This window comes from Pholcus phalangioides, unplaced genomic scaffold (assembly GCF_987345545.1).
Source record: "Pholcus phalangioides strain wild (caught in Gottingen) unplaced genomic scaffold, Ppha-v1.0 ptg000008l_1, whole genome shotgun sequence".
NCBI lineage: Eukaryota > Metazoa > Arthropoda > Arachnida > Araneae > Pholcidae > Pholcus > Pholcus phalangioides.
Genome location: NW_028301601.1, coordinates 30,250,279 through 30,268,437, shown reverse-complemented (window position 1 = coordinate 30,268,437; position 18,159 = coordinate 30,250,279). Strand labels below are relative to the sequence as shown.

The 18,159-nt window shown below is 37.2% G+C and overlaps 1 protein-coding gene across 4 annotated transcripts in view; it reads left to right on the top strand.

The window, feature by feature from the left end:
* LOC149084179 (fibronectin type-III domain-containing protein 3A-like) overlaps positions 1 to 3,541 on the top strand; it is a 49,129-nt gene extending 45,588 nt beyond the window's left edge. For all 4 annotated transcript variants that reach the window (XM_089234522.1, XM_089234523.1, XM_089234524.1 and 1 more), the window contains one exon: positions 1,987 to 3,541. In XM_089234522.1, coding sequence (XP_089090648.1) covers positions 1,987 to 2,310 — 324 coding nt within the window. In that variant the 3' untranslated portion in view covers positions 2,311 to 3,541. The remainder of the gene's footprint in view (positions 1 to 1,986) is intronic.
* Positions 3,542 to 18,159: the final 14,618 nt, after the last annotated feature.

The window sequence follows — 18,159 nt, the reverse complement described above, 5'->3', positions numbered from 1 at the left end:
CTTGCTATAAACTCTTAATTTTTGAAATTTCATTTTTTTTTTGATTTGAAAACGGATTTCACAATCATAGTTACTACTACTTTACCGCACACCAACTCCGGTCATATATCGCCATATGGCAATTTCCAACCAGTGGAGCTGGGTGGGAAATGAAGGCTCCATGCATTGGTGGTCGTCCCAGGCTCGGTAGGTAAAGAACTTGCTTCTGACGTTCTATGCCTGGATTCGAACCCGTGGACCTTGACAGTAACCTTCATAGTGGACGACGAGCAACTTACTACTGCGCCACTTGGGCACAATCATAGTGACTGGATGCAATGAGTTGGTACTGTGAATATTGATACAGTGAAACACTGATTCTGATCATGGGTGACAATCAAGTATACAGTCAAAATCTGTTTATAATGAGGTGCTTACTTTCAGTGAAAATACTCATTGTACAATCATAGTGACTGGATACAGTGAGCATTTTCACTGAAAACAAGCTCCTCGTTATAAACAGATTTTGACTGTATACTTCAAGTTATTGTTATTTTTATTCTGAAGTTGTATGCATTCACCGTGCGTGATCATCTTCCTCTTGTTGTGGTGAGCCATACTCATTACATCAGACTTTTGTACGTCTCTCACAGCATTGAGAGATAGTATTGCCTTGTCTGACTCCTTTAACAAGTTTAATCATTTTTTTCTTTTTCTTCAAAAATAATAGTGTACAATCAAACCCTGATTTAATGAATTTCCTTGATGAAAATAATGTTTTTAGTCTACTGTTCATATCGGTAGGATTGAACAATTTTCCTTTATTTAGCAAATGAAAATTTCAGTCCCATCATAAATCCAGTGATTCACTTATACAAATGAACCCTAACGGCCGTATTCACCAACACAATTTCAACTGCAATCGCAGGTTAAACGATCAGCGATCGACACGGATTGGTTAAAATCCTTAATTTAACCAATCCGTTCCGATCTTCAATCCTTCCACCTGCGATTGCAGTTGAAACGGTGTTGGTGAATACGGCCGTAATTCAACAAATAATGGGACTGAAATTTTCATTGTAATTCAACTGTAACTGTATTTTGGGTAAGATAATTTTTGTATCGCATGAGAGCACAAAAATTATAAATATGGACATAATAATTTTATATGTATATACGGGACGGTCAAAAAGTCTGTAGGAACTTTAAAAATTCATAAAAAGTGGAAAAATGGTCGAAATAAAAAGCAGTTTGCAAGGTTAGCATCCCTGGGTCACATAATTTTTTTTAAGGTAGGAAAAAAAACAACAAAAAACAGCCGATACGTAGTGCTGGTGTAAACCAGTCAAAAAAAAAGATGCACAAATAACAAACAGAATGCCTCCAAATCGTTTATTACAGAAGTATGTGTTCCACATGACCAAAAACCACCATAAGGGATAACACATTGCAGGTGAGTCACAAATCCAGCAACTGCAAAGTGCAGCAGGTCCCGGTCTACAACGGTGAACTCATTGTGGATTAGGAGTGCAAGTTCTTATGACTGTCCCATTTGCATATTTCCACACCAAAGTCGCTCATACCAGTGCCACCTACCAGCCGTTTTTCGTTATTTTTTTCCGTCTTAAAAAATTTCCCTGTGACCTAGCAATGTTAACCCTGCAAATCGTTTTTAATTTTGGTTATTGTTCCAGTTTTTATTCATTTTCAAAGTTTATACAGACTTTTTGCCCACCCTGTACTTATATGATACACATATAAAAATATTATGACCACATTTATTATTTTTGTGCTCTCTTGCAATACAAAAATTATCTTATCCAAAATACAGTTACAGTCGCCACTCTTTTACAAACCTCCAGTTTATGAATCGCATGCTTTTATGAACTAATTGTTTGAGTCTGTAAAAACTGACGTCAACTGCATTATTGTTCATGACGAAGTGTAAAAAGTTTTTGATCAGCTTTTAGAAGCATTGGTGTAGATCAGTTTTTTTGTTTTCTTTAGGTTTATTCTGGAATACAAACAAGTTATCTAATGGATTCTCTCCAGAGCGGGACAGAATATTCCGTGCGAGTAGCGGCAGTTCGTCACTGTTCGGATGACTCTGGTGATCTGTGTAGTCCCTACAGTTCGAGTTCTTCATTCTGTACGTCTAGCCTACAGAGCCAAGCACCCTCACCGAAATCATCATCCCCATCACTGTTGTCGCGCTGGGCAAATCACGAACCTCTAACTGACCAGCAATGGGCCATCATAATTCTTTGTAGTTTCACTGTATTCGCAGTTTTTATCGCTATGCTGATTCACTGGTTTCTACCTACATTTTAGCATTTCTGTTTTTTGTTTTTCTCTAAACAAAAAAGAAAATCTGTCGTTTCTCTTTATTTTGTTATGATTTTTGGGGGATACAAAAAAAGCTCTGTGTTTTCCGACATGTAAATATACATAATGTTAATATATTGAAAGTCAATGTTTTATATGTGAAGAGCTTATTTTCTTGACTTATGTTCTTTAGGGGAAAAACAATGCATCTCGTGTGTGTTTGTGTGTATGCGCAGGGTGTCTGTCTTTCTCTTTCAGTGTGTGTGCGTGTGTATGTGTGTCTGTGTGCATGCAACTTTCAAAGTGTGTTTTCTGACATCTTAAAGAAAAAAAAAAGAGAGAGAAAAAAAAAACCGTTGTCTTTTCTGAGGGGCGGAGACAAGATATTTAAGTATTTTTCTATAAAGTGTTTGTTTTTTATGGGATAACAATCTATATTATATGTAGATCTATTATTATAATTATTATTATTCAGAGCACACACCTCTTATCACTGTTTCCTTAGTGTCTTCGAAGAGGAATAGTGCAATAACCCAATTTCTCGGAAAAAAAAGAATCAAAGATCAGTATTTTTCTGGTGCTGTTGAAATATATCTTATCTAGTAAAAAAAATGAATAAATTTCCAGGTTGAAGTCGTCACGATGATGGTTGTTTCATAATGGTGCTGCTATTCGCGGGAATTTATATTCTGATGTAATATAAAGTTTTACAAAAGATTTGCGTCAATGATCTATCTATAAGTAAGATTTATGTTATATAAGTATATCCACAGATATATATATGTATTTGAATGTGTTGAAAGAGCACTTTGTTTATATTATACAGTATATATAATTTTTTCCTCCCGTTTTTTTCACCTTTTTTCTGACATTTATATTCGTTGATCTATACATTCCATCTTAAGCGTACAAAAAAAAAAATTGACGTTATTATTTGTTTATTTTTAATCATTATTAACTGTTGAAAATCTTGGTCCAACTCTGTTAAATTCGTGGATGAAATTAGGACAATTTAAAAAATATATATTAGTATATATATGATTCTACATGGCATTACATGCGTGTGTGTATTTTTTTTAACAATTAAGTTTGATTGCATATTTTTCTTGCTGAAGGTTCATGTTTCTTTTTTGTTTTACTTCTACAATTGTCTGCAATCATCTTTTTTTTTCCTTCTCCCAATCAATTATCATATTGTTGTTCGGTAAATAAAATTGCCTGTTTTCTGTTGCAAGGATTTTTTTTGGCTTTTCGTTTCTGATGTGTTTATTTAGTGCTTATAATTGTAGACAGCAATAGTTTCTGTTAATTGTAACCATTTGAAAATGATGGTTCCATGTGGTTGATTATTTCTTAGGATTCTAGCTATTTCTGTTAAATAATGTGGATCCTACTTGTAACATTTGATTCAAAACAGTCATGAAAAATGTAAGCGGGAAAATGTTTTTTGAACGGGAAATAAATCTCAATGAGTATTAGAAATAGTTGGGACCATGAAAACAGGCCATATTAACAGTGGGGACATTATAAAAGAAGGCTTCTTTGTAATTGGGGTCGGTCTGATTTTGCCCAAGCAAACTGAAAAAACCCACCAAAAACTGCACTTTAAAACTAGACTTACCAGCAAACGTATGTTTTCTAATAGTGTTATTTTGCATTGTCATACTCTGTCTAAAAAGAAATACATTAATAAATATATGCATTCAATGCTATTTAGATTTGAAGGTTAGAGAAAAAACTCATTTATCGCAATAAGAGGCAAAACAATTTCACCTCCCTTCCCGTAATGAGTAAACACTGATATAATATCGAGGAAACAGTTATTTTCTGGATATGATACTGAGGTGAACTCGGAAAGAAAAATCATCACGTCCCGGCGGAGACGTGATGACTTTTCTTTCCGAGTCTGGGAGCACGATAATGATGTCAATGCATCTATACATATATGCATTAGATTAGTCGACTTCATTTTTGATGCTGTCCCGTATCTCCGCCCATGGTCCGGCGCCAGGGGCACTGGACCAGCGTGCACTCCCCCACTAGTTGCGGCCCACAAGAGTAGGCAGGACTGCAACTAGATGCTTAGTCAGGCGGGGCAAGCACGCATTTTGGTGCTCACCCCATCTGACCCGACGCCCGGGTTACAAAACCCTCCTGATGGAGGGGAGCAGACACGGGACGATAATTATCGATTTTTTGTGTTTTCTCCCACATTATAAACTTACTATGGGTACTTACTCAGGTATAAAGAACGAAATTCTTCATTCACCTTTTTTTGCTCCTTGTAAACTGACCTGTAAAGCCGGGTTTTCCCAGGAGCAGGTTTCTTGTGCCGCGCGACACGCCGTCCACTCACCAGTAAGAAAAGCAGCACGACTGTTTTCCTACAGAGCGCAATACGCCTCACGACAGCGCTTTACGTCGGGCGTGATTGGCCGCCTGCTTCTGGAGGAGTCAAATGCGTCGTGCGCCGCGGTTTTGCCGATATTCTCTTCACTCTTGTGTGTTTTCTTTTCCTCCTCCCTTCAAACCGGAGCATGCAGACGACAGAGTAGCTGATGCCAAAGTCATATACTTTATATAGCCGCCCTGATCTGATGCGCCTCGCTAGGAAAACACAAACGCGTAGCGTGATTATGTAACACGTTTCTGTCGGCGCGAAATAGTCTAATTCGGTTCACGCTGCGCCATAAACATATTCCTAGGAAAACCCGGCTAAAGATCAAACTTTCAGTTCAATTATTTTTTCAAGACCCAAGGAGATATCCAAAACAAAAGACCTCCAAACAAACAGACGACAGGTAAGCTCATAAGAAGTGAATTTCCATATTTTACTTTATAGTAAGGTGCTGCCCTCTAATCGCAAATTTTAAAGTGACTCATGTGGTGATGATGAAGTTTAAAGTAAAAAACTATATTCTTTATTCTGCTCAGTTCCTTATAAACAAAGCTCATAAACTGAACTGGGAGTTTGAACTGAAAGTTCGGTTATTTTATTTGAGCATAAGGAGACGTCCAAAACAAAGAGCCTCCTAATGAGCAGACGACAGACAAGAAGTCGCTTTGTTCGGTTCCCTACAAGCAAAGCTCACAAACAGAACTGGGAGTTCAAACTTCCAGTTCAGTGATATTTTCAGGACACAAGGAGACGTCAAAAGCAAGGAACTTGGAGAGAAGCAGACGACAGAGATTCTGAGGCTTGATTTATATACTGTTTGTGCTGCCATCTGATCTCGAAATTTCAGACAACTCATGCGATGATGAAAAAGAAAGAGAGAGAGAGAGAGAGATCTTTGTTATTTTTAACTAAAGTGACCATACGTCCCGTATTTTCCGGGACAGTCCCGGTATTTTCTGTTTTTTTGGCCGTCCCGACTTTTCGGCAAAAGTGTCCCGGTTTTTCCCGTATTTTACACGAAGCCTAGTTGAATTTTTATTCTTTATTGAAGTCAAAAATTGATATTTTTTTTCAACTCATAAATTATTTTATGATAATTACATCTATATATGAGAATACTAATCTCCCACATTTGCCTTTGTGAACGTTTTTTTTTCGTGGAATACATTTTAATCCACTGCAATTTGCAGTAATGCATAATTTCCCGCCATTGTGATTTATCCGTAATTTCAACAATATTTGGCACTTTGTGTGGTTTTGGCAATAATTGGTGATGTCCCGTATTTTCCCGTATTTGGAATCCCAATGTCCCGTATTTCTCTCGAGGAAATATGGTCAGCCTATTTTTAACATAAAATTTTTTTATGAGACGAAAATTTCGGTAACAAAATTCGTACATTTGCAAGAATCACTTTTATGTAGAAAAAATAGTTTCTTTCCACATAAAAATTTGGACAATATGGATGATCGAACAAAAGTAAAAATCCGGATTATGTGGTCTTGAGATAGGGTTACCAGATTCGAAACTGAAAAAGGAGGACGCCTGGTGCGAACCTTAGGCAGTGCGTCTTAACGCATGCTCCCCCCTCCCCCGGGAAGTGCCCGAAAGGCCTCAAGAGAGGAGGGGCCTCAGAAAAACGAGACGTAGTTGAATTTTTCGAGAATTTTTCAGGTAGGGCAACCAAAAAAACCCTTGGGTCGGGGCCCGTGATGCTATTAAGACGATCCTGCCTGTCAGCCCCACCCTTGTGGGGGTCATGGGATTCCAGTACTTGATTTCTTTAATTCCTATTAATTTAAATTAATTGAACCAGCGGTTCTCAACTTCTTTTGACTCACGGAGCCCTTTTTGGTATGTAATTTCTATGGCGCAGCCCCGTAGGCCTATTTTTTATTTATTCATAAAAGTCACTCATTTATTTTTATTATTTAAAAATATTTATGATTATTTTTTTTACATTAGCTGTTATTTTTTAATATTTTCCTCGAGCGACCGCGGAGCTCTTGGAGAGTGCAAACGGAGCCCTAAAGGCTCCACGGAGCACCGGTTGAGAACCCTGAATTAAACAAAAACAGCAGTAAAAAATTCGAAAAGTGATCTGTTATCGAATTGCAACGTATATTTGATAAAGAGATGATGAAGCGCTTTAAAAGTATGACAAAAATTTATGTCTGTTCAATATGATTGGAGCCACGATGAAGTGTCAGCAGGTGGACCATGATAATTATTATTAATAATTTATGAATTTTGTAAAATTAATTTAAATGCCATTTCCTCTCAATGGATCGTGTTTGATTGCGATCCAGACTATCAACGCGTTCCTGAAATAATGAAAAAAATGAGTGTAATAAAAATGCGTTCTTTTTCTGAGAAAAATGTCCCCTTCGAGATTTATGTTCGTAACTCGAAAAGTTTGTAAGTCGGGGAGCAATTACATAAAAGATTTTTAGAGGGGGCTGCGAAATTTTTTTTCCATTGGGCCGCGAAATTCTCCCAAGCCCGGACGTGTCTCCGGTTTTTGAATTTAAATATCTCAGGGAATAATGAAATTAAAAACATGTAATTTATTTGTTGGGCTCAGAAGAGAAAGACCAACAACTGTCTAATTAGAAGACGGGGGGGGGGGGGTCGTATAAAAATTTACACTCGTGCAGGGTTATTTCTGGTCACATGTTGAGAATTTTTGAAATTAGAACCATACCATTACGACGAACGGTTGATAAGATAAAGGCTGTAACAAAACTCCGAGGAGAAACCATTGAATCGTAGAATGGCCATAATATTACCAATAGGCAAGGCCGCAGCTAGTGGGGTGAGCAGGCGGAACTGGTGCACCGGGTGCATCACAAAAGGGGGCGAAAATTTCACTATTTAACCAATCCTTCAATGTTACGAGGTGGTGCCTAAATGAGTGGTTGCCCCGGCTTACCAAGTATCCAGTTGCGGCTTCTGACGAATCACCCTTATATTGATTATTTTTTCTTTTATAGATACATTTTCTCAAGTTTGTAATTTACACACCTGGTAGCATTTCTTTTAATTCTATAGATCAAACTACACAGTATCCTCCACTAATGACCCACAAAAACCATGTCCTTATTCTGTAGAACTTGGTCTACTGCATGGGCCCATCTGGACGCTGTGTCTTCCAGGCGGAGATCTACGTATTACTTATTGTCATCATTACGATGCAGGAGCTTACGGTCATATACACCGGCAACGCGTCCAGTCTTTATTCTGTTACGAATTCTCGCACGCCGCATTCCGATGTTCAACCATTTCGTCTAATCTTATGCAGGAATCCGCAGATATGTTTGAGTTGGGTGAAAGTGCGAGTTGGTATCGACGGCAATGAAAAGCGGATAAGTTGGTCAAAGAAGCTACAACTCCGCTAATGCTATAAGCACGGCCCTTGCCTCGAAGCCATGCTCGTCGAATTCTGCGTGAAAAACTCCTTCATATAACTGGTAAAAAGAATGGGATGAATATGCTCTCATAAAGATACACACAAGGTACAGCAGCGATTATTATATCATGGAAGGGTCTGGCCACGGGTAAAAACAATCGTTCTAATGGAGTATGGGGCCATTCTCCCACGTACTTGGAAAGGTTTGGGCAGTCAACTAACGCAAAGTGCAAATGTAGAGAAACTCAATAATGCTCAGTGTAAATATTCTGCTTTTGATTAAGAATTACTTGCTCTATATATTTATCAATTATTCATTTTAGGTGTATGTTAGAAGGAAGAAATTTTTGTGTGTGTACACTAATTAAAAATCATTGACGTATGCGTTTGGCCAGAATTTCGAAAAATGTTCACCCAGACGCTTGCGCCATCTTGTGAGTTTATTTCTCAATTCACTGCTGACGTGGGTCATGTATGGCAGATGCATTGCCAAGGATTGAAAGTGTTGAACTTCCTCAAGGGCGTAGCGGGGGGGACGGGACTTGGGGGGTGGGTCTGGTCCCCCGAAATGTGGGAAAATGACCGAAAAAAGGGGAAAAGATGGCCAAATCTATTGTTCTATCACTTTGGTCCCCCTAAAATGAAGCTGCGCCCCCCCCCTCCCCGAACGAAATTTCTGCGAAAGCCCCTGAACTTCCTGTAGATATTGATTTTTAAAATTTTATGGCACAGCAACGGGTTGATCCCGAATTGAATTCTCTCCTAGAAAATTCCAGTCAATCTAATTTTTTAGTGAACCAGTTTATTGTGATATTTCTAGTAAATTTGTGCGTTTATTTGTGCCTAAAGTATTAAGAAAAAAACGTTTTCCTTTCTGTTCACAATTTAGCGCATGTTGGTACAAGATCCACATTAAAGCAAATAACAAGTAAATATGTTTGGCCTTGTGCTAGGAAAAACGTGGTTGAATGGTGTTGGACTTGTACTGCTGCCGCCGTCTCCATGGACGGAGGAAAACCCTGAAGACCAGACTTTGTGCTTGCAGCTAGGGTCTTAGACACTGGAGAAACCGCGAGACACCCAGGCTCTGTCGCAAGAAGCAACTCTGTCTTAGACAGAGGGTCGGGGGTGTGGGGGGGGGGGGGCGCCTTCCGGTTACATTCCGGTGGGCGCCCCAGCCCAGCCGACTCTTTCCTCTTACCGACCATTTTAAATGTTCGATATTGTCTGACATTAATTGATAGATACACAAGGTGGGTCGAAGTGGTGATGGATGCCACAGCGCAAACTGTTTCTAGGGCTTTCCTCTATCACTGGGTAGCTAGGTTTGGTGCTCCTATTCGTATTTCTTGTGATCAAGGAACTCAATTTATGTCATTTAAAATTGTTAAAAATGATGGTTCAGACCACTTAAGTGACTCACGACACATTTGCAGATCAATTAAGTAACCTTGGACACTGGTCTAGGTCACTTAGGGGCCATTCAAGTATTACGTAAGCAGATTTTTATCAATTTTTTTACCCCCTCCCTCCCTTGTCAGCAAAACACCGACCTCCCCCCCCTGTCAGCAAAACACTGACCCCCCCCCCCCTTGTCATTAAAATTTCGTCAGCAGCGTAGAATATTTCATATCCTCAAAAACGGGTGATTGATGACGTAAGCAACCTTCAAACCCCTCCTCCCCCTTGTCATCAAAAGTCAGCAAATCCGAAACCCCCTCCTCCTCCTCCTCCCGATGCTGACGTAATACTTGAATGACCCCTTAAGTGGCTTGCGGCACACTCTTACCTCATTTAAGTGACCCACGGCAAATTCATAGATCACTTAATTGACCCGCGGCGCATTCCCAGACAACTTAAATGAGCAGCAACAAATTCCCAGATCAATAAGTGACCAGCAGTGCATTTACCCATGGCCCCCATATTGAAGGAGGGGGGGGGCTGACAGGGCTCTAGCCCTGGTGCCCGGGACGATTATCATTTTTTTGCTTTTACACGCTATAAATTAACTACAGAAGACGTCGGTTAAAAGTCTGACCGAGGGGCCCACATAAGATCCCAGCCTAGGGCCCCGCTACAGGATGTGGGGGGGGGGCCATGCATTTAATGATCACTTTGGTGATCTGGGTCGCTACTTCAGATCACTTGAGTGGCCCGCGACACATTTTCGAACGAATGAAGTGGCCCGCACTCTTTAAAAAAGGTCGAGCATGAGCACCCTTGTTCTAAAGGCACTCGCACAAGGGAGCAGCAAATTACAGTGTCCACACAGTGTAAATTTGAGCACGATCCTCTCCATTCAACAACTTTCGCCACGCGTTAAGAAGCATCTTTTTCTTTTGATACAAAGCGAAAAGAAGAAAGTTTTTCTCTTCAAATTGGAAGGGTGCTGCCGCACATTTATCCAATTAGCATTTGCACCTCGGCGCTTAAGATAATTAGACACACACACACACACAACGTAACTCCATTAAGCAACCGTTATTCAAACAGTCTGTTCGGTAAACGTCAATAGAACTTTTCTTTTTTTCTTAACAGGCGATCGATTTAACGAAGGCTCTAATTAGTTAATTGCAGACTCCATTTAACGCTCAAACAATGTGAAGGGTTTTTTTTTTCCTTCTCTCTTCTCTTTCGCGTTCGGATACTTATATAAGATGTTTGAGGACAGAGAATTACCAAGCAACAGGCATAGGGAATGCTAATGTGTGTTATACTATTTCATATACCACACGTTCCACATTGTACGCTTTTTTTCCCTACTTGTCCGCTGAATTAGTTTTAAGAGCCGGGTTTTCCTAGGAGTAGAATTTCTTCGCCGTGTGCAGCGTGAAAATGCTGATTGGTTAAAAAACCTGAAATTCCGGTTTTTTTTGGCCAATTAGCGTTTTCACGTTGCAAATGCTGTAAAAACCTGCTCCTAGGAAAACCCGGCTTTAGCCTGAAATGAGTAACTTTTCTGGGATAAAAAATCCGTGTGAGATTCATCAATTACGCATGTTCCTTATGGGAACCGGAAATTTCGGCCCTGGTTAAGTTGAAAAAAAAAAAAAAAAAATTTTCCCCCCGAAACTTCTCGCGATTAACATTTCACTTGCCCTGAAAGTATGAGTGACCAAGTGAGGGTGAAATTGACTTGACTGTATAAGTGAGTGAGTGACTGTATAAATGACGAAGTGAGTGACTGAATGAGTGACTAAGTGAGTGACTGAATGAGTGACTAAGTGAGTGACTGAATGAGTGACTAAGTGAGTGACCATATGTGTGAGTGTCCAGTTGACTGTATGAGTGAGTGGCCGTATGAATGACCAAAAGAGTAACCGAGGAAGTGACCGTATGAAGACCAAAAGAGTAACCGAGGGAGTGACCATATGAATGACCAAAAGAGTAACAGAGGGAGTGATCATATGAATGACCAAAAGAGTAACCGAGGGAATGACCATATAAATGACCAGCAGAACGTTTACAGACCATTGAAGTGACCTGCGGTGCTATTTCAGATCTCTTTATTAATGGGGCTTGAGGCCTTTAACATGGTGAAACACTACGCTCTAATAGAAATATCATTAAAAATAGTATTTAAATATTGATGTATTTGAAATTTTCTACACACGTTTTTGATTGTATGTGCTATTCAATGCTGGTAGAAAGTTCCACATATCTTGGATATTTAGTTTTTTTGTAAATTTTCAAAAATATGAATCAAAAACTGCTTGCGCTCATGATAAAATACCATGACATCAATGCAATTGAATAAATATTGATTCAAATCAAAGGGAAAAACTGTTCAGTTCATGAAATGAGGCAAAAGTTTGAGATTTCATTGAATCAATCTTATTTAAAATAAAAATTTTAGAAATTCAAAAAAATTTTAAAATTAAAAATGTAATTTTATAACGGCATAGGATTGTGCATACAATCAAGTACACGTAAGAAATATTATATATAAATGTGAAAGTATGTATGTATGTATGTTCTTCATACAAATCTACAGTTTTAGACCGATCGTCGCCAGATTTTGCATATACTGTATACCAAACAGGTCCGGGATTGAACCGTAGGCTACTTTAAAAATTCATCAGAGCTGGGCAAATGATCGAAAGGGTCGAAAAACTGTCGGGCAACAATAGTTTTGAGGCCTCAACAATTACTTTCCGAACGCGTTTACTTTGGTTACCGTGGTTTCCAACAATGCGTTTCAGACGTGAATATATGCCTTTACAATGGTTTGTCACACCTTTAATTCTGTTATTATAACAGTTTATTCCTTTATGACGGTTTGTCACATTTCCAATCCTACCAGTAATTGAAGAAAACCCGGGAAGCGCCAGATAGTTTTGCTTGCCTAGGGGTCATTCAAGTATTACATCAGCATCGACGGGGGGGGGGGTAAAGGGGGTTTCCGATTTGCTGACTTTTGATGACAAGCGGGGGGGGGGGTTTGGATGATGCTTACGTCATCAACCACCCTTCATGAAGATATGAAATGTTCTTAACGGCATCTCAATCGATGCGCCAAAAACGGAAAACCTTTCGATAGTTATTGGGCACCTGAAGTAACATTCTACCTATTGATAAGTCCTCTATAGAGCCACTTTAATGATCTCTAAATGTTTCACGGATCCTTCAAGTGCTCTGGAAATGTTTCCGGGCCGCTTAAGTGCTCTGTGAAACTGTGCCACGCATCACTCAAGTGATCCGTACTTATGCCACGGATCACTTAAGTAATCTGGGAATGTTCCGCGGGTAAATTTAGTGATGTAGAACCGCACTGGGGAGCCGCTGAAATGCTCGAAAATTGTGCCAAATTTCAATCAGTTCTCATTTTTGTGAGAGCCACTTCTCTTGAGGCCCACGGGCCGTGACCGGGTGGGCCCACGCGTAAAGACATCGCTGATGAGACCCCTCAAATCAAAAATTAAAAAATCGAATACTTTTTTTACATTAGGAATGGCAATTTGTGGGAAATTTCCCACCGGAAAAAGAATTGGTCCATGTCAGAAGTTTCTTGGAGCTTGTGGAAAAGTTTGAGTTTCTGTTTAAATGTGTGGGGAATTTGTTTTGTTTGATCTAAAGAGAATTTGTTTGTTCCAAAGAGAAAATTTTTCCTTAGTGAAAAAGAAGAAAACTCGTCCGGTGAATTCTACCTTCGATGAATTTTCGTTCCTGAGTTGATAAATTAGTTGGCTGCGAATTTTCCTTTCTGTAAATTGTTGGAAGAGAATTTTCCCTTCGACGAATTTTCTTTTCGGTGAGCTGACTCTCCATCTATGAATTATTTGGCGGTAAATTTTCCCTTTAATAAAATTTCCTTTCGGTCAATTGTTGGCGGTGAATTTTCCCCACACGGTAAATATGGTCGAAGATCCGTGCAGCATAGTCTTTGAAGACTCTGTTTCGTAGTTAACGAATAAACTATTCAGGCCAAGATGAAATACACATTTGATGTATCCGATTTAGTGTCTCCTACATCCTTCCCCGTCCAGCCCTGTCGGCTAATGCTAATCATTACTCAAGTCCTTCCAATCAGTCTAAAAAATAGCAGCATTTCCGCGACTCAAGCGGAGTTTCAGTCCAGTTTCATCTAATATCTCCGGACGTTTCCAACCACTTTAACCGGTGAATAATCGAACCGGTATTCAAATTCACGACATTAACCTAGTAAGCAGTTTACAAAGCTTATATAGTTCCCGAATTCCTTTCGGAAGAACAAAATTTGATCGGTTTTTTTTCCGGTTTCGTAACTTCTCTTTGAAGCCGATTTATACTCATTCGACGACGATTTTCGAATCCGAAGCTCCTTTGATAGCTCAGTGCTAATTAGAGTGTTAATGGGAACCAAGTGAAGAAAAACGAATCACGATCTAATTCACGTTCGGAAGATAATTGCGAAGTAATAATTAACAGCCACGTTTCCACAGGTGAAATTATCTTGACGGAATATCTAAATGTAAGAAACATAGACCACAGTAATGCGCGTGTGAATAACACCAGAGAACAAACTTCAATAGCGACTGATGGAGCCACATCAAAAGCAGATGCCATGATATCAGTAATAACGTGCGGATGTGAAATTAACATTTCCCAATTTTAAAACTCTACATCCGTCAAATTAGTTTCCTGGTCGTGAAATGTGGAAATTTTCTCGGTGATAACAAGTGAAACTGGAATTTACGGGAGTTGCAATGTTTTATCTGTAAATATTACGGAGAAAGTTATTGAAAGAAAAATATTTGACGACTTATGAAATGTCTTTGTTGATGTTACGCGAATTTATTTTTCTTTTAAGAAGTAGACCAATAAATAACGCTGAAATGATTCATCACGGCACGATATGAAGTAATTTGCATGCGTAACACCATTGAATTTCTTGAATTAAAAAGAAAAATCTGCTTTTAATGTGATGAAATAATATAAACACCTCTGGGTGATAACATAAACTACATTTTATATTACGGGGTTTTTCTGAGAATGAAAATGTTCCGTTTTTGAAGTGACTTGACTTTGAATTGTTCAAAATGAAAATAAAATAAGCAAACGAATAAAACTGAAATTGAATAAGAATGATTGATTTTAAAAAACTAAAAAAATTAATTCAAGAAATAGAAATAAATTAAAATAAAAAAAGGTAATTAAATTTAAAAAAGTAAAAACGAAATTTAAAAATTTAATTAACTAATTAAACTTAAAATGATATTGAAATTAAACAAAAAGAAATGGAAATGAAACGAAACAAAATAAACATTAAAACAAAATAAAATAAAGTAAAACTAGAATAAAATAAAAATAAAATAAAATGTTTCATAAACGAGAAAAAATATCAAATAAAAAAATAAATAAAATTGAATCGAAATATGAATGAAATAAAAAAGAAAAATCTCAAACTTGAAATGAAAAGTTAATGGAATAAAAATTGGAAAAACAAATGAATAGAAAAAATATGAAATGAATGGGGGAAAAATATTATTAAAATGAAAAATTATTTAAAAGAACATAGAATAAAAAATATAAAATAAAAAAAGTTATTAAACAAAAAATTAAAAAAGAAAGACAATAGAAAAAAAAGTTTAAAATTAATAAAATTTGAATAAGCTAACAAAAAAAATTTATTAAAAATGTATAAAAATAGGTATTGAATCAAAAATGGATGAAATAAAAATGGAAGGATATTCTCAAAACTGCAATAAAATGTTTTATAAGTAAAAATATATGAATTGAATGGTATCATAATGAATAAAATAAAAATTTAAAACTAAAAAAATAAAAATTCCGAATGAAAATATTTAAATAAAAATAAATTTAAATAAAAAAAAATAAATAGAAAATCAAAAATTAATTTAAAAAAATCAAAAATTAAATAAAAGAACTAAAAATCAAAATTAAAAAAAGTTGAAAACTAAATGACAAAATTTAAGAAATTAAAATAAGCCAACAAAAAAACGAGTGCAAATAGAAACATTAAAAATGAATACAATTGAATCTAAAATAAAAATGAAAACAAATTAACAAAAAAAAGACAGAAAATTGACAAAAAAAATGAAAGAAAATTCTCAAAAAGAAATGAAAATGGTTGCTCATGGAATACAAATGGAAAGTGAATTGAAAGGAACTAAATTAAAAAATATGGAACGAATGAAAGTAAGAAATGAGTAACTTATAAATAAACATAATTTATTCTACTGAAAATTGACTCCGCTTGGCCAAACATCGGTAACAACACACAAATCGAATTCTCTCTCTTCGCGTTATAATACACTGTATGGAAAGAAATTCTCTTCTCATTTAGCGCTCACCTTTAGAGAATGTTCCGAATGTGAGGCTTTCTCCTTCACTATTGCGGCGTAAACGATTATGTTCCGAGATTTATTTTAAGCTGTCATCTCCGCATGGTTCTTTGGCGCAATTGCTCTCTCTCTCTCATACACACACACAACTCTGCACACCCCGTTTTCAACCATTAAAAAAAATGAAAAGCTGGTTGAGTTCATCCGAATGGAGAACAAGAAAAGTTCAAATACTATAGAAAGAGCATTTCAACAAAGCGTTATTGCCATCCTCTATTCCCCCGGAATTCTTATTGCTCTTGACTTAGTACTTTTTATTTGCTGAGTTAAGTGTGTGATGGCAGATTGAGATGGCATCGCATCTTCAGCGAAGAATGAGCCGAATCCTTTTCTCTTCGATCCCATTCTTTTTTTTTCTCCCCACTATCGTCAAAAATTTCGCCGCCGAGGCAGTTGAAATGCGCCCTTTCTCTTTCTAAGTGAAAGCCAATTACAGTCATATTCAAGTCCATTCTCGCTCTGGCCTGACATTTTCGTACGAGACAGAATTTAAGTGCTCCGCGAACAATTTCCTACTTGTTCGATCTTCTTTTTTTTTTATCATTTTTTCCCAGTTTCGTTTCGGGAAAAGTGTGGAATTGTTAGTGGATCTAATATAAGTTGGTAACGGTTTGTAACAACAATTTCGAAGTAACTCGTATAATATTTTAGTTTTCTTATCGTTTGTAACAGCGTTGCACAACCTCCGGCCCACGGAAGGTGTACTGCAGAGAAGTATCAATACATACAAAGCATTTATCGTGTTGTGCACAAACGCAACACGATAAATGCTTTGGCTCAGTATGGTTTTTTTTTCCTGATATAATACGATAGATATCGGGATACATACTTGATATTGCCAATTATCACGGAATAATTGTCAAATTGTCAAGTGATATTAAGTTTTCAATTACAGTCAAAAAATTTGTCGAAGGCAAGTAAAGTTGTCAGTTAAAGATAAAAAAACTGTCAAGGACAAATAAAGTTGTCAATTAAAGCCAAAAAGAAATTGTCAAAAGTAAGTAAAGTTGTCAATTTAAGTTGTCAAGTTACTGAAAGGCTAAAATTTGCAGGAAAAGTTGTCAATGGCGGGAAATAAAAGGCCGCAAGTCGCAATGCATAAAAATACAATTCACCAAATAAAACTTTGATATAAATGAGAGATAAATATGTTGATATAACTATAATTAATTATGATAGAGTGTCATAGCAATCATAATATAATTTATAAGTCATGAAAGCAACCCTAATTCTTTACTCGTTTCTTTCCCTTATTTGTGGTGTATTTTTGCTAATTATTCTCGAAATATTGAATAGAAATAGATCAATCAGCAGCGAATATTGTACTTAGAAATACAGATTTTTTTTTGTTGACCTCAGAAGATACAGGGCAACAATTTTCTATTCGTGTTTCCGAGGACAGAATGTCCGTATGAGAAGTTAGTCTTTTCATTTTAATAACTATACAACCTATCGCAATATGAATGACGCATCTGAGGTCTACTCGCTACTTGGATTTTTTTTTCTGATTGAGGAGCTTATTTCCAAAAGTAAACATTTCCACATTTGCTAAACAATACAGTAGAAGTAAAAAAATTTAAATAACAAAAGTGTATATAATAAATGTTGCTCTACAAAAGTAGAAACTTATACAAATACAACACTATTTTGGTCACTCACATGCTTCCACATTCCCCAAGTGGTCTGAATTTTTTTATACCGCTCTACATCGTTAAAATTCAAAGCAAAGAACAGCTTTGCTTGGTAATAAGAAAGTTTTCTTCTTTGAAAGCTCTCTGGCATCCGGGATTTTTAAGGGTTCCGTGACGTTGGTCACGCGGAACCCCGAAAAAGCTGTCACAGAACAACCCAGGGTTTCGCGGAACAACAGTTGGAAACCCGTGCTCTAGAAATGCGTAGAAAGCGTACAAAGCTTCTAGAAATGCGCAGAAGGAACACAAATCTCCTAGAAATGCTCAGACAGGGTTTAAAACTCTTGAAAAAGCGTAACAGCTTTGCGTAGAATTCGTGCACAACCCTTGAAATGCATATGAGGGGTATGTGTAAACCGATAAATTCTTACGAGAATTGTGTAAGCCTATAAATTCATATGAGATTTGTTTAAGCCTATGAGTTCATATGAGACTTGTGCAGGCCTTGAAATGTGTATGAGTTTTTCATATCTCTGAAAATGCAAGAAAGGTGTTCGAAACCACTGAAAGTCTGT